Consider the following 21,242-nt stretch of genomic DNA (forward strand, 5'->3'; position numbering starts at 1 on the left):
TAGACTTGTGGTGGATTTCTATCCTGACGGAAAATATAAAAACTCCAGGTGTTTCACAACAAGATATAACATGCATAGAAAAACCTCACGAAAGCCTTACATAACAGCAGAAAGTACGATGGCCATCGTTAGGAAGGCTTATAGTATTCAATTATGCCGCATGAACTAATCAGAACATTACTGCGAGGGAACGCAAAAGAAAAAAAAATCCCCATGATTTAGTGTTTTTGCAGAGGTCAGGCTAATTCCACTTCAAACGCTCCTTCAGCTTCAATCAGCAGCTTTCATAACTGGAGAAAAATGGCTATGCTTCCAAAATAAGAAAACCTACAGAATTCTTTCATGTTGGACTTTTATTTAACTTATTCTGTCTATAACAATTTATGTTTGATACATTTTTAACAACAGTAGAAATAATTATTTATGTCCTCAAGTCTGGTTCATTTTTCAAGTTCTATGTGAAATCTTCAACCATCTGGTCCAGATAAAACAGAAATATTTTATTCTTAATAAAAATATCTGAGTCCACATAAAACGTTCAGATTTTAGTTTGAGCAGCAAATATTAAGAATGAGAACTTTACTGAAATGTTTAGGACAATAAACCCAATTGTTAATACAATGAGTTTTTATAAATACATAAAGTTTTGTGTTAACAGACATTTAAGCTTTCCAGCGATCTTTTACCTCTCCCTTGTCGTTCCTGATCTGCGTGTTGAACTCTTTGCCCTCCAGACAGAGGAACTCCTCTCCCGGCAGCAGGATGCCGCACTTGGTGGCGATGGCGCGGGCCGTGTTGATGTTGTCACCGGTTACCATGCGCACAGTGATTCCCGCTCGCTGGCACTTAGCAATAGCTGCGGGTACCTAGAGGGTTGGAGCAACATGCTGTTAGAGAAAGTGAAGCTTCTCCATCGTGATGCTGAAATATATAGAAATATATGCAGATGTAGACATGTTGCACGGTGACGTCACATCTCAGCTCCATGTTGGAGGACAGAAAACTGCTAGCTGACAATGACTAGCACTGGAGTTGTCAACACAACATGTTAACCTAAATGTATGTGTGTTATATAAAAGTAAAAGGGACACAATGCTTTGCTACGAATTGTCAACACTACAACAACTAATAAATTAATTAAAAAGGAGAGAGAAGAAGGCCAGTTATGCTAGCTTGACTTTGACCATCTTAGTATGTAGATGTGCTGCAGAATTCTGTGTGTTTAGCTCCAATTTAAAAAAATAAACAAGGCGAGCCGCACACCAACTCTCCAACAGATCATCAGCAGAGCAGGTGTTTAAATGAGCGAATCAGCCATTGTACAATAACAGCCTGAAAACATAACCCACTGAATGTTCTGTTCTTTGTGTGGGAAATTCTTGCCTGGTTTTTGGTGTTGAATCCTGATACATTAGTGGCATTGTTATTGGTCAGTTGCTGTGGCAACAGGTCTGTATGTAACAGCAAAGCAGAGATCAGGAAAAAAGAGGTTTTGAGTTGTTCTTCGCTGTTATTTCTGTTACTTTTCCCTTTGCTGTGACGCACTGGACTAAATTGATAATGCCTTCATCTCCAGGCTTCATTTGATTGTCATGGACGACATGAAAGAATAATACTTTTGCCTATTTTGTGCGCATGTGAGAAACTTCCAGATGTAAACTATAGCAAACTAGCTAGCCATCTCGCCGTGTATTAAAGTTTACATCAGCAACTGCATAGCTGTAGCATCAACTGCCTCAGGACAGACTAACTTTTGCCCGACAGAAAATCTGCCTCGTTACTTCAGAAGCAGCTTCTGCTGCTTTTAGAAGAGAACTGAACCAGGGGATTACCTCGGGTCTGACGGGGTCCTCGATGCCCACCACAGCGATGCAGGTCAGCTCGTTCAGGATGTCGTTCTCGTTGTCCCAGTTGGGTTCCCCGGCCTCGGCAGGGAAGTCGCGGTACGCCACGCAGATGGTCCGCAGCCCGTCGCATGCCATCGGCTCGATCACCTTCTTCACCATCTCGTCTCGGTCTTTGGCCTTGAATACACGCGGCTGACCCTTGGCATCTAGGATCCGGGAGCACCTGGCGAAGAGCGGAGAGAGAACGTTCAGCCAGCACGGGGTTTCTCCACCCAGCTGGAGAGCTGAGCGATTCAGTTCTCGGGACCCAACCACTGCTGACGGTTTTGTATCTCTGGCCAACAGCCGCCAAGGATTTTGCTTTCCGCTGAGTGACTGCCATGCGTTTTATTTTTTTGCCAAAGAATCGAAAGGCTTGGAGGCGGCTAAGTACTGTATTGAAATGAAACATTAACAAGCATTTCATTCTGCACCCCCAGCCACTGGAGAGTTTCCTTTCTCTGCCCAACTGCTGCGGAGTGTTTCGTTTCTCTGTGCAGAGAAACGAAACACTCCGCCAGCCGTTACTGAGCATTTCGTTTCTCTGTCCAACCGCTACTGAACGTTTTGGTTTTCCCCGCCACTTAGTTTTTCTACTAAATGGCAGCAGAGCGAAAAATGCTTTGCCGGTGCTAAGCTGCTGAGAATTTTGTTTCTGAGTGTTTGCTTCTGCGATCTTCCATATATTTGGAATTTGTTACATGCTTACTTCCTCAGGACGATTTTCCGACGCTCCTTTGCTGTACATCCGGAAGCCTCCGTCAGCGTTCTGCAGCACCGTGCTCATGGACTTGCGGGAGAGTTGAACGTGTAAACCTTGTACATCTTTTCCTCTGGGATCTCGTCTCTGATTGGCTGGTAGTCCCTCTTCAGGTCCAGCACCAGGCCCAGCAGCGCACACTCCGTCTTGTTGCCAACGTGGCGCGGGAGGCCGCCTTCCTTCTCTGGAGGCTGAAACAATAAAACGTCAAACACCTGCTCTGCTCCGCGTCTGGTTGCCGTTCTGGAGATGGCGCCTCACCAGGATCTTGGTGGTGTAGGCGGAGTTGACGGAGATGCTGTTGACCAGGGTGTCCAGCGTTCCTGGGTTGATGGCGTCAGGTTCCGGGACCGTCCTGTAGTGCGTGTCTCCGATGTACGCCTGCACCACGGTCATGCGGTTCATGGTCAGCGTGCCCGTCTTGTCCGAGCAGATGGCCGTGGCGTTGCCCATTGTCTCGCAGGCGTCCAGGTGGCGCACCAGGTTGTTGTCCTTCATCATCTTCTTGACGGAATAGGCCAGAGAGATGGTGACGGCGAGCGGCAGCCCCTCAGGAACCGCCACCACCAGAACCGTCACGCCAATGATGAAGAACTTGACAAAGTACTGGATGTAGATGGGCGTGCACTCGGCCATCCAGCTGTGGCCCTGGATGGCGAACGTGTGGATGACGAAGTAGAGGATGAGGATGATGACAGTCAGAGCGGACATGAAGAGACCTGGGGGAGGAAACAGAACCGGAACATGTTATCAGCACCAGTACCAGCCCAGGTTCTCAGAACATTCACATCTTTATCAAGTTTTTAAGAGGAATTAACTGAGACGTAATTCATGATAAGTGGATTCTCAAGTTTTCTATTTGTTTACATAAATCAGTCCCTGCAGGATTCCACAATTCTTTAACATTTTAAAGTAACTGATTTTGCAATATTTCATCTTTATTAAAGTTCTCATAAAAAAACTATATATGAAAGAAAATAAGAGCAACATCAAAGCAGGTAAATTGAACACAAGCATTTTAAAGACCTAAAATCAGTTTTCTCCAATGTTTTATAAGCCTGGCGGGCTGCAGGCTTCATTTCCCCTGCGCCATGCTGAGAATCGTTTGTTTATTCTGAATAAGGTACTTAAGAGTAACAATGACAGCAGGTTAGGCGAGGTGGCTTATAGCACATCAAAAACCTGCACCAAACTGCAGACATTGAATAAAACGAGATAAACGCGAGAAAAATTAATCTAATAAATAATTGAATTTTATGCCCAAAGAATATTTAAATGTACATATATGCTAACCCATAACATTCATTTTAGACATTTCTTTACTTTTAAATGTCACCAGAGAGCCACTGGCTGATTAGGATTTAACTGAAGTACCAAAATTCAATATTTATTTTAAATGTATTTCAGCGTGTCTGCCTATTGAAGTTGGTGTCTAAGTATTGCCAAGCGTGTTCCAATAACATAATTATGGAGTCATATTTGAAAATTTCCTGTCAACTTTATGTTTCTAACACAGACACAGTGGGTCACTGTTGGACCGACCGCTGGAGGACTGCTCTGGCGCCCCCTAGCATCAGGTTCAGCAAGTGAAATACCTCATCATTACATCAGCAAGTGAAATACCTCACCGATGTAACGGTGTTATAATGATCTGATAAGTTATTATATAACTTTTTAGATCAGGTTGAGGGAGAAGTAAGAGCTACTGCCACCTGAAGGTGGGAGCACAAATCACTTAAACGTGACTTAAATGATTTGGACAATTTCTGATGAAAATTTGCTAAAAAACTCACAGTTACACATTAAAGCGGAAAAATGCCAGGATCTATTGATTTTGTATGACTTTCTGAACTGAACGAACTGATTCATATAGCTTAATGATTCTGATCAACACTACAAGAGTTCAGATAGTTTGACCTTCTGCAGCTCAGCCTGGCGGGTTCCTGTTGAGGCGACAACAGGAACAGGAATGATTTTAGTCTAGATTATGCCCTATATGTTCAGAACTGAAGATAAAACCGAAACATTAAATCATCTGTTTGTGATTCTGAAGTATCCTCAGGACTCGTCCACCGTCCTGCGACCCAAAGGTTTCAGTCATGTAACGGTGCATTAGGGTCAATTGAAATGAGACAGAAAACACCTGCAATTTCAGGATGAATCCTGTTCCCAATAGAGAATCCATCTAATAAAACTAAGTGCATTTTGACCCTCGAGCTCAGCAACCAATCAGCTTCTCCGCTGAGCCGTTAAAGGAACATTCCCACTAAATTTATATGCCAATAGAACTATTACATTTTTCAACAACATTAAGGAATTATTTACTCAACACAAGCTCCAATGTCCTGTAGAAAAAAATATTTGTAATCAGTTTGACTTATTTCAAGTGTACTAATATATTTGGACTGAAAACGAGACTAGAAATACTTGGTAAAAATACATGTCTCTGCAGCGTAAAATGACAGAAATTTTTAGATTTTATTATTTTAAGCATCATTATTCTATTGTGACAGCAATAAATCAAAATATTATCATAATAAATTCTTTGTGATAAATGCCCAGCCCCTTATGTGTGTGCATGTGCGTGTGTGGACTCCTCACCAGCCTTGCCGATCTGGACCGCCAGCCGGGTCAGCTTGCCCTGCAGAACAGACTTCTCCTTCTTGGTCACGTTGACCTTCTTGACCTGCTTCACCTCCTCCTTCTCCTCCGACTCGGTGGCCTCCTCGCTCTTCAGCGGCTGGATCTCCAGCGCGATGCCGTCCTGGGTCTTGGCTGGTTGGGGCAGGGAGGGATTTCAGGGGAAAACACAGTGAATGACAGATGCGGTGAAGATGAGATGAAAACAAAAACAGGTTTAATTCCATGAAGGAAAGCAGGAAAGGAAGAGAAAATAAATTGAGTTGAAATGAATGAGAAAGGAGGAAAGGAGAGGAGGGAGTGGAGAAGAGAGGAGAACGTTTAGTCCGGGCTGGAGGAACATGACGGAGACCCGTCAACACGTCCTGCAGCGGCTCTGACCGCGGCCGCGCTGCAACAGGCTGCATTTCCATAAACAAACTTCAGATTTGCATCCTGCTGCATCAGCCGGGAGCCGCTCTGCAACTGGACTCGGCCGTCTTTAACCGGGTCCTCGTGGGCAACCGTCTCCACACAACAGCTCTGTGTTGCAAATGCTTTCACAACACCAAACTTTCTCACTTTTGGTTCCTTTGAATTGGAGGCTCAGTGGGATTTTATGTGACAGATTAACAGAAAGCAGTGAAGTGGAAGTATCATACAAATCTGAAAAGTGCGGAGTGGACTCAGCCCTCTTCATTCTGATAAACTTCAAAACTAAGATCCAAGCCTTTGGATGTGCAGAGGTGAGTGATGTAGACTGGAGGTTTAATCATAATATTTTGTAATATTATTCTGATAACAAGAAAAGTGACAATAAAATATTTATTACTTTTTTTCAGAGAACCGTACAACTAAGACCTTCAGACACGCAAACAAACACAAACACTGCTATTGAAATGCATAGTTTTAGGACACCATTCATGTGTCAAATGTATTGATATTTATTGATCATTAATAATAATTTATTCAATTGTTATTGAAAAAAGTATAATTGAATAAAAAAAATCTAATTTCTTATTATACTAAAAATGTATTATGATAAATGACAATACAAAAAAACCCCAATATGAAGTGAAAACAGGCACACCACACTTTTCAAATTTCTGCTGATCAAAACGTGTCCATACTGAATTTTGTGTTGGTCTGTCAGAAAAAGCATCAAGTTCAGAGGTGTGAAAACTTCCCAGGTCAGCTGGGGGTTTGTTTACTAAACCTCTCTTGGTTGCAGCTGACCTCTGACCTCCTGCAGAAGCACTGCTCTGACCTGGCTGACGCTGACACCTTCAGGAAAGTTTAACAAAGTGGGACATTTTAAGGTTTTATCAGAGTAAAGACGATTATTGGTTCATATCTGATCAGCTCTTGTGTTTTATGAGGAATAAAAAAATGATCAAAAAAATGAAAACAAAACAGCTGAAACCATTAATGAAGACCTGCCTGGTTGGACATCAGAGGAGAATCCCAACCTGCAGCAGGAGCTTCTGGTAATTAATCCCATACACATCATCATCAACATCATCATCATCATCATCTTCATCATCATCATCATCATCATCATCACAGCACAGGACATGTAACATTCCAGATGTGGGAATGAGTCGTGTGTCAAACCAGGAAGCCGTGGAGCTTTATGCACATGGTCCATTCTGACAACAAGCCACAACACTGGACTAACAGGACGGACCCACGGACCCACGACAGAACCAGGAACAGGCGCAGCAAGGCACCATGGGAAACGCACGGCGGTCAGAGGAGGAGGCGTGTCTGACGGGGGGGAAGCGACTCCACAAACCAGATGAACTCAAAGGATCACCCCGAACAAAATGGAGGAACGACAGCGATGCATAACAGCGAGGAGGAGGAGGGGGAGAAAGAAGAGGAGGAGAAAGAGGAAGAGTGAATGAATGAGGACACGCCCACCTGGAAGTGGGGATGAGAACAGAACAATGCTACAGAGGTCCAGCAACACTGGAAGGGTGCAACTCCACAGACAGGTCCATTTCAGACCAGAACCAGTTCAGCAGAACCGGTTCAGAGAGGAACCAGGTCAGACTGGACCAGAATCAGTTCAGACCGGATCCGATTCAGACCAGACCGGAGCTGTTCCCATGCTGCTGGGATCAGCGAACCCAGAACTCCTCAGAACCTGTCCTGACGTGTGGACCTGGACCAGGTTTTCCTCTCGGCGGCCGTTGTCAGGACGACGGTGGGATCAGAGCCGATGATGCGTGAGTTCCTGCGGCATGTCTGCAGCAGATGCTGTGACGGCAGGAGGCCGGCAGCAGGGCGGCGCCGCAGAGGAAGCCGGACATTTGTTGGATCACATGGAAGATGGAGGACAGTTGGCGCATTCTGGACGACGACCCGATGACATCATCACTGCACGCTGTCAGACAGGAATAGGAGCACGGAGCCTCAACCCAGACCTGATCAGTTTATCCTTCCAGAATCAGTTTTTATTGTTTCATTTGATCTAAAGTGGCTTACATCACGGAGAGCTAAACGTTTCCATGTCGACGACATGCAGATCATCTCTCTGTGGAACCAGTTCCAGGTCCGCTAGGATCCACTGTTACTGGATCTGCTGCTGGTCCATAAATGGTTTGAGTTCCTGATCTGTAGGAACCATGCAGTGATCTGCTGACTCAGTGCTCCAGAACCAGAACCAGCATTTAGTTTCTCTGCCTGAAAGCCTGAGATGTTCAGAACTTGCAGGTTCCTATAAATCAGAACTGAAAACATGTTTTAATGTCGAATCAGACTGATAAATGGCTTACTGGACATGATCAAACACTGAAACTGGACACCGCCGTGTTTTAACATTTGTTTTTTGTGTGTCTTGTTACACACACATAACCCTGCAAGATTTGAGTTATTCTGGTAAAATCCAGCCTCTTGCCTTACGCTTCACTTCGTCCGGCAGGTCTGGATCAGGTGACTGCTGCTGGAGGCGTGGCCTCTGGTGAAGTAAAAAACAAATGCATTTGATTTCAGCTAACTTTGGGCCAGTGTTAGGTTAACCAGGGAGGAAGCTATTCTGATGAGGCTTAGTGAAAACTGCAGGAGCAGGGCCACAACATTTTACCCAGAAATAAATATGTTAGACATTCCTCTCTATCTGCCTTTCATTTCATTTTAGTTTAACCCAGGAACCAAACAGCTCATCATTCTAACAGGAAGAGTCACAGAAGCGGCTGGGAATCATTTTACATGAACCAGTAAAAGTAACAACATCAAAACGATTGGCTGATAAGAGGTTACTTTTATTTGTATCCAGCAGTTTCCTGATGAAACCTGTCGCTGACTAAAGCTGCAGTAACTTCTAGAACAAATATTTTTTACATATTTGTTTAAACTGTTTCCATGCTGTGACAGTTTGGTATGAGACAGGTAATTTGTGAAAAAGTCGGGTTCCTCTGTAGTTAGCTCCTACCAGTGCTAACTACAAACATCCAGTCGGAGCGATGAACGATGAGCCAATCACAAACTTGTTGGGCGCTGCTCATCCTTCATCCCCCATCCTCATTTGCTGCGCTACAGCTTTTCCTCATCAGCAGATTCTGTTGTGAATGCTAATGCTAGTTAACATATCCCCCAATGGTGGCAAATAAGCAGAACTCCGCTAACAGTGATTTGTCTTTCCACCATTAGCACATTTAGCAGTGAGTACATGAGTGTGATTGACAGCTACAACTGGCTGTTTTTGGTCAATAGTAGCTCTGGCAGGAAGTGGAGGAGGCTGATGTTTTCACAGACTATTTGACTCATAACAAACTAAAGTCCTGGATCATGATCCGGTCCGATCTTTGAATGGCAGGTCAGCGGTCATAATCAACTTTACCATATAATTATTATTCTGATGATGGAGATGAATCTTAAACCTCTTGTTCATCGTGACTTTATGTTGAGCGGCTGGGGGAGGTTTCCCTCCATGCTGAGCAGATGCTGCATCACCTTCCGGCGGTGGCTGATTGATTAATGATTATCATTTTAATTTATAACAAAAATTGCTCTGATTTGCACCGACCCAGGTGATCTGGTCCGAACCGTCGGCCCACTACAGAAAACATTCCTAATTCTCTATCGCAGGATTCCCTGCTGCCTCCTTAAAAATTAAGCTTTTAGGACATTCCCACCGCTGTGGTGGTTACAGGTGAGAGTTGCACCCTTGGACAGGTAAAGCAAAGCGAGAGATCGTCCCCTCTAGACAGCAGAGAGACAAATGGGTTGGAGACTCCCGTCCTGCTGCTGCTGGGAGGGAGGATTAGGGAGGATGAGGAGGAGTGTGAGGGGACAGGTGGATGAATGAAGGGGGGCGGGGAGGGAGACAGGTGGATGGATGGAGGGGTTACCTTTGTTGCGATTTTCGGGGGGTCCTTGTTTTTTACCTGTTCGGACAGAGAGAGAGGGCGGAGTGCTGATAAGATGGCTCAAAGGAAAGATCAAATTAAGCTGAGGGAGAACAAAATTCAAACTGATCAAACTCACAGGTGTGTGTGTGTGTGTGTGTGAGCTGTGGGTGGAAATGGACACATCAGAGGAGAGAGACGCCGACATCCAGCAGTGCAACAGCTGGCGTTGGAGGCGGTTCTGGTTCCGTCAGAGCTGCTTGATATCAGAACCCTCCGTTCTGTTTCTCCAGGTTTCTGCAACCTGACGGCCATTTTTAATCTGAGTTCTGCTAAATAAAACTCATTTCCAGCTGCAAATGTTACAAAAATTTTTGAAAAACTTTTTTTTAATATAAATATTCACCACAAGGAATTTGTTGTCATTTTCTAATGAGCAAAATTTTAAAACTACTTTTAGGTATAAAGATAAAGAAAATAAACTTTTCAATTACAATAGGCTTTCGCCGCTCGGGCTTAATTAATATCTTATAGCTTATATTTTAAAAAATATGCTCAATACCCACAGATTGCAATCTTATGATAAAAAAAAACTAGTTCTAATTCTAATAAATATTGCTGTTAACCTTAGAATCATTCTGCAGTGGAATTTTACTGCAACTATTCCATGAAATAACAGAGAAACTACCAAGACTTGCATTGGGTACTATATTTTAAAGAATCTGTGGTTTCTGTATTATTGTGAGCCAAAGTTTAGAGCTAATGAGAAAGGTCCAAAGAGCTGTTTGTGTGTCAGGTTTTAGACCTCTGGTCTAATGTGAGAAACTGAATTCAGCAGATAAAAGGCTGATTAGAAGAGTCAGAGTGAGGATCAGATTGCTGGTTGCATGAAGGAGCTTTTATTGTGAAGGGAGGTTTAGTCTCAGGGTGTCTTTCTAAGAAATGAGAGGATGTGACGCGACATGAATGAACATGTGACTGGTGCAGCTAGACGATGCATGTTATTGTTCGTATGCGCACAACGCTGCAGGGCAAAAAAGATTCTCCATGATAGAGGAGCTGCCGCAGTAGAACCATTTACAAAACCAAACCTGCAGGCATTATTAATTTAGTGTGGCGCTTCTCAGAAAAGGGAAAACAACTGAAAAATTCTTGAACAACTCAAAACCACTCATATTCTCTGACAACAGCTCCAGTACTGAATCAAGATTCAACTCCAAAATACAGGCAAACATTCCCCACATAAAGAACAGAACATTCAGTCCGTTACAATTTTATGTTTCAGTCTTGATGTTTATTTTGTGATTGTCAGTAAGTGTTTGTATGAACATTAACAGTGGTTGATTAGCTACCACTGCTATTAGCTAAGCTAACACAGCGGTAGTTGAATAGCTAATTCAAACATCTGCAATATGATCTGCCAGAGTTGGTGTGGGCTGCCTTTTTGTTAACTGGACTGAAACACAGAATTCTGCAGTCCATCTGCATGTTAAAGATGTCAAAGTCAAGCTAGCATAACTGACCTACTTCCCTCTCTCTTATCTAGATGAAACTTTTTCCTGACCTAGTTATCTAGTTGTCAGTTAGTAGCAAAGCACTGAGTCCAGTTTTCTTTTATACATCACAAATGCATTTAAGTTTTAACACGTTATGTTCACAATTTGAAGCTAAAGATAATGCTAGTCATCGTCAGTGAGGAATTTTTGACCTCCAGCAGGAGTTGAGGGGGGGTGGGCTCTTCAACGGGTCTATGAGGTCTGATTTGTGTCCGTTGTCATCAGGATCGGCAGCCTGGTCCGGAGCAGACTCAGACCGGAACCAGAGTGCAGTTCTCCTGGATCTCGGGGCTTCTCTCTCTGGTGAGCGTCCGTTCACCCGGCTCAATGAATGCCTGACAAACTCAAACCTCGACTGGTAAAAGAAACAACCAGAAGGGACAAACTGAGGAGGTGAGGGAAGGGGATTCAGCGTGATCACGAGTGGATCGGAGCCGGCCCGGTTGGAGACCAATCTGGGACTCTTTGAGCAGCAGCTCGGTTCGGTCTCCAAAACGCAGCAGGAATAAATGAGACCATGACATGGAGCAGAGGAGGCTGTCCGGAACAAAGCAAATATCAACGTCTCCTCTGGACAGCGAACCCAGAAACTCAGCATGAACAGCCACAGACAGGCTTTTTATGTCTTTCAGAGCAGAAGACATATTTAAAATTCTCTTTGAACATGTCTCAAGGAGAACCTGACTGAATTCTTCTTCAAGACCAGGGATGCTTTCTAAAGCAGCAGGACACTGCCAACCCTAACTGGATAAAACAGGAAGTGAGGACGAAGAGCCACCTCTCAATACACAGATCATCTCTGGAGAAACCCAGCATCAGTGATGACCTCAAAGTAAGAAAAAAGGTGAAACTGAGGGAGACGCGTCAAACATGAGCTGAAACTGGCTTTTTAAAGCATGAAGGGAACTTGGTTTAAACAGAATAAACCGTTCCAGCTGAACTTCTACAGCTCAGCTGTTCTGATGAAAACATGGAATGAACATGTGGAGAAAAGTGAGACCAGCGTAATTCCAGCCTGGCTCATCATATCAAGCTTCCCAGCTGCTGATGCTCACGGCTGAAGCAGAGTAACTAATGTCTAGTTTGTTGACTGAAAGGTTCTGGAAAAGTTCTGTCTCCAGATTCCACATCTCTCTGGTCTCATTTATTCGCTGATGCTTGGAGACGACAGTTGGACCCCTCAACGTCTCTCCTGTAGGACAGCAGGAACCCCTCCCACCAACACAAGCTCAGTGGAACCACTCAGAACCTGATGGATCGAGCCTCTGGACCTCTAGCCGACCGTCTGACCTTCCACATCACACCTTGTGCTTCCTGTCTGAGTCTCACCTTTTTTGACTTTCTTCTCCTCGTCGTGCTCACTGGAGCCCAGCAGGGTGAAGATGATGCCGGTCTGGGAGTTGAGGCCGACGGCCGACACCACCATCCTGCCAGAGCCTTCCATCACATGAGTCCCTGTGGACCGGATCAGAACCGGGTTGTTATTCTGGCCGTGATCCTGTTTTCTATTGATCAGCAGGTGGAAGTGGACCAAAACCACTCACCGGACAGCAGCATGGGATCTTTGTCCAGGGACTTCCGGACCTGATCCGACTCTCCGGTCAGAGAGCTCATCCAGCTTCAGGTCGTTGCCTTGGATGAGGATGCCGTCGGCCGGAAGCAGGTCTCCTGCAGGAGGGGTCAGAGGTCAGGGCTGCAGCTTACCAAGAAAACTTGTTGCAATAATTTTGATTCAGTAACTTTGAAAGAGTTGCTTTACATGTCTTTGATCATTGTGTTTAGTTTTTCATTTCAATCAACTGGTATGTAGGGAGAGGTTTGATGAATTAGCCACGGCTGATAAACCAACAATAAATCATTTATAGAGAATAATCAGTAACCAAGGGACGGATGTGACCCACTCACCGTACTTGATCTGAGCGATGTCTCCCACCACAATCTCAGCCACGGGGATCTGGATCACCTGGCCTTTGCGGATGACGGTGAACTTCTGCTCCTGCTCGATGCGGCTCTGGAGCCCGCGGAACTGCTTCTCCTTGGACCAGTCATTGAAGGCCGTGACCAGAACCACGATGATGACAGAGAACAAAATGGCGGCTCCCTCGATCCAGCCGGCCTGTGCCTCTCCCTCGTCCTCCACGCCGCCCGCAGCCTGGCCACATGCTGACAACCAATGAACAACCAATGAACTTGTTTCCATGAAGACAACCTCCAGGTTCTCCTTTATCTTGGTAACAACAGGTTCTAAGAGTTTATTTTTTTCATTCTGATTAGAAATAGCTAATATCCTTGCTTGCTTTCTGAAGACAACATGCACAGTACAGTGGATGCTGACGCAGAGCGACATCGACCTTATAAGTTAAAATCAGTCACAGTAACGACTTTAATAACAATCTGGTTACTGATACCACTAATATAATCAAACAGAATTTGATTAGAGTGTAGTCAGACCTTCAGCATTGCCCCCTGGTGGATGATAGAAGGACAGGCCCAGGGAGATGATGGCGGCGATCTCCAGGATGATCAGTGTGACGTCCTGCAGCGCCTCCCACACCAGCTGCAGGAACGTCTTAGGCTTCTTAGGAGGGATGAAGTTCTTCCCAAACGCAGCGTGGCGCTTTTCTAGATCGGACGGGTTTCCAGACAGACCTGCAGAAACAAACAGCACAGATATTAGTTCTGATGATTCTGGACAGCTGCTGCAGTCTAATCATGATGGGTTCTCCACAAGTTGGCTCAGAGGTGGGGCTCTAGCGGGAACGGTTTGCCAAGAAAGCAGACTAATCTTGAATCGAACTTCTCCTGTTTCTGGAGTCGTCCCTCTCGTGTTCTGGACCTTTTCACAGAGCAGAGATGAACCACCTCAGTTGACCTGGACCGGATCGGCCAAAGCCCTGCTGGACACTCCATCTGCTCAACCTCCAGAGCCAATAATCAGCACCTACTGGGCTGTCCTGGCCCGGTTCCTGGTCAGGCCAGCTCTCTGCTGCCAACAGCAACAGTTGGATCTCAGAGTGGGTCAGAGAACTTTCAGAACCAGAGATCCATTCCTAATGGTCCCTTCACCAAATTCTGGGCCCAGAATCTCCCTGGCCATATAAAAAGAAACTTTAGAAATGGCTCAGTCTGGAGGTTGGAGATGGTTCAGAAGAGGTTTCCTGACTTTCACCATTAAAATAAACTTTATGATCGTAAATAACGGCACTGGATCCATCTGTACCCACGTTCTGGACCCAACTGTTGTTGCAAAACTGCTGCTCTTCAGGTTGTTCTCAGTACTTCAAGTTCAGACAAGAAATCTGGAGATAAACTGATAAAAATGATCCCATCTGTCATTTGTTATAGATTATGATCAATTTCCTCAAATTCCTCTTAAATTAAATATGAACTGGAAGCTAATGGAGGCCTGAGCTCTGGATTACTGCATTCTGGGAAATTATGAAAACAGTAGAAGCTAAACCAACTGATTATATATGATTATGGCAATGCAGTGAGAGCAGAGCAGCCCATCAGTCAGTCAGTCAGTCAGGCTAGCCAGCAGTCTGTCCAGCAGTCAGTCAGTCAGGCTAGCCAGCAGTCTGTCCAGCAGTCAGTCAGTCAGTCAGGCTAGCCAGCAGTCTGTCCAGCAGTCAGTCAGTCAGTCAGGCTAGCCAGCAGTCTGTCCAGCAGTCAGTCAGTCAGTCAGTCAGGCTAGCCAGCAGTCTGTCCAGCAGTCAGTCAGTCAGTCAGGCTAGCCAGCAGTCTGTCCAGCAGTCAGTCAGTCAGTCAGGCTAGCCAGCAGTCTGTCCAGCAGTCAGTGGGTCAGTCAGGCTAGCCAGCAGTCTGTCCAGCAGTCAGTCAGTCAGTCAGGCTAGCCAGCAGTCTGTCCAGCAGTCAGTCAGTCAGTCAGGCTAGCCAGCAGTCTGTCCAGCAGTCAGTCAGTCAGTCAGGCTAGCCAGCAGTCTGTCCAGCAGTCAGTCAGTCAGGCTAGCCCGCAGTCTGTCCAGCAGTCAGTCAGTCAGTCAGGCTAGCCAGCAGTCTGTCCAGCAGTCAGTCAGTCAGGCTAGCCAGCAGTCTGTCCAGCAGTCAGTCAGTCAGGCTAGCCAGCAGTCTGTCCAGCAGTCAGTCAGTCAGTCAGGCTAGCCAGCAGTCTGTCCAGCAGTCAGTCAGTCAGGCTAGCCAGCAGTCTGTCCAGCAGTCAGTGGGTCAGTCAGGCTAGCCAGCAGTCTGTCCAGCAGTCAGTCAGTCAGTCAGGCTAGCCAGCAGTCTGTCCAGCAGTCAGTCAGTCAGTCAGTCAGGCTAGCCAGCAGTCTGTCCAGCAGTCAGTCAGTCAGTCAGGCTAGCCAGCAGTCTGTCCAGCAGTCAGTCATTCAGGCTAGCCAGCAGTCTGTCCAACAGTCAGTCAGTCAGGCTAGCCAGCAGTCTGTCCAGCAGTCAGTCAGTCAGTCAGTCAGGCTAGCCAGCAGTCTGTCCAGCAGTCAGTCAGTCAGTCAGACAGACAGGCTAGCCAGCAGTCTGCTACTGAACAGCCCTCTGAGCTTCCTGACTGAACCACAGACAGTCTGTTGCAGATCTGAACTATGACAGCTTTACAGGACCAGAAACACTTCCAAATAATCCAGAGAAAACCTTCTTTAAGACAGCTGACTGGCAGTGCAAGGCAATAGGTGGGGGAGGGTTGGTGCCACAATATTATATGAGGCAACCAGCAGCTGGAAACTAATATGTTCTGTCAGGATAATAAACTGAAACTGGAAGAGGAGTTTCCACTTTAAACTTTGATTCAACTTTACCCAGGGAGCCGGGCCTGGTACCAGGTCTGGAAGGAAATCGAGTCTGGAAATCAGACCGTGTTTACATCAGGTCAGATCAAAGTTTACACAGGAAAAAACAAAATCTTACCAAGTATTTTTGTTCTAGTTTTTAGTGCAAATATCTTAGCAAACTTTAAATAAGACAAAACTAACTCACAAGTAACTTTTTACCAAGACATAGAGGCTTGTTTTAACTACATAATTCCTTAATATTGAAGAAAAAGTTCTACTTCCTTTGGCAAATTATTTAACTTAAAACATTTTCCGCATGTTATAAGTTAACTTATCTGCCAATATAACAAGAACCTTTTCATAAACAAGCCTCTATGCTAAAAGTTACTTTTAAGTTAGTTTGTCTAATATTTGCACTAGAAAATAAACCAAAATTAATATTTAGCATTTTTGGTGTGTATTTATATAAAGTGCTTCACAATAATTACAGCATTGTAAATAGATAATGATAAACTTAAAAAAAAAAAAAATTAAAATAAAAAATATATTATATATATATATATATATATATATATATAATATATATATATATATATTATATATATATATATAAAATTGATAGTAAAATACAAAAAAAAAAAAAAAAGACATGCAGCAAGACTTCAGCAATTTCCCAAAACCTGAATCAATTAAGTTCTCATTCTTTCCCCCTTTTTTCACGAGTGTTAGAAACAATGATGAGATTTGAGTCTGAAGTTGCAGTCTGGGTGCTGCGACAGACAAAGCTCTGTCACCTCTAGACTCTAACCTGGTATTAGCCAACAGAAGTTGATTGTCTGACCTCAACGCACTGGGTGGACGGCAGATGAAAACTTAAAGCGGGGAGCCAGAGAAAGATGTGAGAACAAGGCTGATAGACATGCTGCAGCGTTTTTCACGCCCTACAGTCGCTGCCAAAAAGCTCTGGTCAAACCCTAAATACAAAGAATTGCAATAATCTGAATGTGATGTAATAAATGTGCTCATAGATCTCTCAAATTCAGGCTGAGGAAGATGAGATTTTATCTTTGCACAGGTTCGCTGCTGGAAGAAACTGGTTTGGATAAAAGCGCTAATATGATTATCAAATTTAGACACAGGATCAACCATCACACCCAGATTTTTCAGGTGCTGAAATAAATGCAGCTTAAAGACCTGAAACTAGGCCTGTTTGCATTATTTTTTTTTTGTCAAAAAGTTATTTACTATGCAAAATTTATTCATAAAAGTCTTTAATCAGGTGTTGAAGGACAGAATAAAATATACTTTACTGACTTCAAAATAATTTTATTTATTGTTTCTGTTGTTTTCTCTTTAATCTGGGATACTTAAGAGTTAAATGTTCAATAGAATTACAATTTTATTGATCTTTCAGAATGTGTTCTTGCAATATTATGCTATTTCCATAATATTACTTGAAAAGGCTCTCATAACACCAATGTTATTATTTATTGCAATAACTTCTGGGACAAATTAACATCCAGCAGAATATGTTATTGCAACAGGCCTGGTTCTAGCCCATTGGAGCGGTTCTGTAGTGACAGACCAGAACCAGAACCCAGAGAGGATGTGGGAGGTGAATCTGGTCAGGTGATGTTTGATCAGCAGATGATCATCATCAGTTTTAATCGATTATTTGCAGCAGCAGCAGCAGCAGCTCAGTAGCATCGGGTTTGTCACCGACAGTCCAGCTCCCGTCTTAATGAGGCTGGCAGGACGGATTTTAAAAATATCCCAGCGGCTGTCAGAGCGTTGCTGATCGATGTTCAGAGCCAGTTTGATCATCTGAGGCTGAAAGCTGCTGTCACTGAGCAGCACAATCAGCTTCACACAACCTCCTCTGTCTCCTGTTTCCGCTCCGGGTTCTGGTTCTGGTTCTGACAGCTGCTCAGCGTCCCGCAGGAGACCAACATCTCAGCACTGAGCTGAAGCTGCAGCAGCCAGAGATGCACCAATCAGACATTAATATGGTGCACCGATCAGTGACAGGGTTCTGATCCATGAGGGAGAATCTATTCTGTAGTATTCTGTGCTTTGCTCTGAGCGACGTCATGCCTTATTATTTATTCTAAATTATATTAATCACTCCTAATTGCATTTCTTAACCATTAGAAATAAGGTTAGTTTCAGTTTTATTTTTTACTGTTTGACCAAGTTAGTCATACTACTGTTTTAGTCTTATTTGTCACTTCAGCTTTTTATCTCTTAATTAACTGAACAAATCAAAGTTGTTTTTACATGTTTGACCACGCTGCTGAAGCCGTTGGTGTATTTCAGCAAGTTGGTCTGGTGCAGAGTTATAAATAAATTAGTTACTACATTTATGTTCGTGTTTAGAAAAAAGAAACATTTAAAGTCAATGCAGCTGTTTTTCTGTAATGGATCGACATCAGTCGATATCAAGCATCAGATATCAGCATCAGAAGTGAAAACAATGGATTCCAGACAGCGATGGGATACTGGTCCGACTCTACTGGGTCGGCCTCTCCCAATCCGGTTCCGACTGGGTCAGAACCAGAAAGAGGTGCCATGTTTCCACCTTCATCTCTTAGCTCTCGTTTCTTTCAGTAACGTCAGAGAGAACGAAACATTACAAATGACCTGAAAATGTCTCAACTTCTGGAAAAGATGGTTCATCATTCTACAACCATCCTGGGTTTTTTAGCTGTTTTATTTTTGCATAGTTTTGGTTTTCTTAAAGTCTTTCATTTGCTTTTTGAAATGTTAAAGTGCAAGTAATTTTTTTTCTGCTCCTGACTCATTCAAATGCATTTTAAATGTAATTATTCATGTTGCAGAAATTAAAATCTCTGGCATTTTCCACAAGGTGAAACTATTTTTCAGAAGTTTTTATCTAATTATGAACATTTTGATTAATTTTTAATTAATAACTGGATCAGTATCAATTCTGCTGTCACTGAAACCCCCCAGGAACCAGGGGTCAAAGGTCAATAACCAACTATGAACAAACTACTTAAAGAAAAATGATTTCCATCCCTATAAAACACCGGACTGGTTCAGCCCAATCTCAGGCTTTTCAAGCTAAACTGTCTTCAGGTAAGACTAATGAACCGTCAGGTGAACAGCAGAACCCAGCAGAACCCAGCAGAACCCAGCAGAACCCAGCAGAACCAGCAGAGCCCAGCAGAACCCAGCAGAACCCAGCAGAACCAGCAGAGCCCAGCAGAACCCAGCAGAACCCAGCAGAACCAGCCTCCTGGACTCGATCAAGCCATGAAATGATTTGGGTCACTTCCTGTTCTGCAGTAACAGGGTAGGTTTCTGACCCAATAGCCGATCCTCAACATCCACACTGAAATATCTATGATTAGTCCTGCTCAGCATCTATCCATTGATCAGTCTCCATGGGAACCAGCTGGTCTCCATGGAGACGAGTCCACGCTGCTGCTGGTCAGATCTGCAGCTGAACCCGAAACCCCGGGTTCTGCTCAGAGCTGAACCCCGGGTTCTGCTCAGAGCTGAACCCGAAACCCCCGGGTTCTGCTCAGAGCTGAACCCGAAACCCCCAGGTTCTGCTCAGAGCTGAACCCCGGGTTCTGCTCAGAGCTGAACCTGAAACCCCCGGGTTCTGCTCAGAGCTGAACCCGAAACCCCGGGTTCTGCTCAGAGCTGAACTCGAAACCCCCAGGTTCTGCTCAGAGCTGAACCCGAAACCCCGGGTTCTGCTCAGAGCTGAACCCCGGGTTCTGCTCAGAGCTGAACCCGAAACCCCCGGGTTCTGCTCTGAGCTTCTGAGGAGGCAGTATCTGATTTGCAGTCAATGACTCAGAGCAAAGCAGATCTAATCTGCGTATGAGTTAAAACTAACTTAAAATGTCAACATGGAAGCAGTAACACAGGAGAAAAATACTGATTCCTGAGAACACGTCCTTATTCATTTTTACTTGAGTCATTGTAAACATGTGATGCATGTAGTGAAGAGTCGACAGGATATTTTACTACATTTAAACATAAACTGATGTCGTTGAAGGTATTTTGTAAATTCAAATTGAATTTGTTTTTGAGATAAAGGATCATTTTAGCTTTTGTGGACTCTTGGTTTTTAATTGTTGAATCCTTTTTTACCTTTCTTTTAGAATATTTAGATGATGATTTGTTTACTTTTTAAATGTCTGACCCACACTGATCTGCTGGGTGGGTCCAACCTCTCTAGCTGACGGTTGGTGAGACAGTTTGATGAATAGACTCATTTGTCACATGTAAGACATTTACTACTGGTATCCTGTCTGTAGATCCCCAGACTCCCTATAACATAGCCGTCCTATTAAAGCTGCTATCTGGTGCAAAAATAAGAACGTTTTTTTTTCCCTGAACAATACTGAAGCGCCTCAATACTAAATGCGATGCTTACGGCAATGCTAACGCTAAGAGTTTATAAAAAACAGCCAACATGTCTGGATCTGGAGCATTTGCTGCTCTGAACTAATTGTTTGCTCTCCAACATGTCAAAAATCTGCAGACGTTCGTAATGAAAGATGAAATTTCTTCACTGACAGCTTCAGACGTCCTGGATCAGACATGCTGAGATGAAAGCTGCACTGCTAACAGAGACAATAGCAACCAGCTGCCATCTTCTCACCTGAGTGACACCACAGCCAGTGTTCCTTTGTCCTAAAATAGCAGCTTATTTATAGAAGCCATCTTTAAAGCCTGTCACCATGAAACGGTTCCTGCTAGCTGTTTCTCAACATGGTTCAGCCCAACAAAGAGCAAACTCACAGAGAGAACCTGGACTCAAAGTGGACCAGAACCCAGCTCTCTGAGGGGACACAGCGGTCCAACAAGGGACACCGACGAGACCAGAGACATCTGCATCTCCCATGTTCATCTAATCTGATATTTCACTTTAAGATTTAGTGATGCTTAAATAAGCTTTTGTAATATAAAAACAGAAAAATAATGAAAGTCTGAATATTTCTGTATTTCTGCAGGTGCTCTTCATTCTGACATTAAACCTAAATCACTAAAACCTTCATAATTGTGTGGTTTTATAACATTTAAGTGATTAAGTGTTATAAACCTTTGATTCTGTTGCAGCAACTCGTTAAAAATTCACTGCAGCTCTGATGATGGCCACCATGAAGCAGGAACTGAGTCATCAAGAGCGTTTATATAGGAGGTCAAAGGTTAGGCCTACAATTATTCATACTCCTGGCAGCTCTGATAATGTGAGGATTCCTCTGACTGAATCAAAAGAAACGGGGAAAAGCAGCTGTAAGAATGACTGGAGTGGTCAGAGGTCAGATTCAACCCCAACACCTTCC

General features: G+C 44.0%; 1 protein-coding gene across 1 annotated transcript in view; it reads right to left on the minus strand.

The window, feature by feature from the left end:
* LOC129354620 (plasma membrane calcium-transporting ATPase 2-like) overlaps positions 1 to 21,242 on the minus strand; it is a 61,890-nt gene that overhangs the window by 13,972 nt on the left and 26,676 nt on the right. Inside the window, 13 exon segments of the mRNA XM_055024064.1 lie at positions 687 to 866; positions 1,833 to 2,070; positions 2,596 to 2,609; positions 2,611 to 2,684; positions 2,687 to 2,837; positions 2,908 to 3,365; positions 5,248 to 5,421; positions 9,621 to 9,656; positions 12,503 to 12,628; positions 12,718 to 12,782; positions 12,784 to 12,841; positions 13,079 to 13,336; positions 13,625 to 13,822. Of these exon segments, the coding sequence (XP_054880039.1) occupies positions 687 to 866; positions 1,833 to 2,070; positions 2,596 to 2,609; positions 2,611 to 2,684; positions 2,687 to 2,837; positions 2,908 to 3,365; positions 5,248 to 5,421; positions 9,621 to 9,656; positions 12,503 to 12,628; positions 12,718 to 12,782; positions 12,784 to 12,841; positions 13,079 to 13,336; positions 13,625 to 13,822 (2,030 nt within the window).

The sequence above is a fragment of the Poeciliopsis prolifica genome, unplaced genomic scaffold (assembly GCF_027474105.1).
Source record: "Poeciliopsis prolifica strain line A6 unplaced genomic scaffold, Auburn_PproV2 SCAFFOLD114, whole genome shotgun sequence".
Lineage (NCBI taxonomy): Eukaryota > Metazoa > Chordata > Actinopteri > Cyprinodontiformes > Poeciliidae > Poeciliopsis > Poeciliopsis prolifica.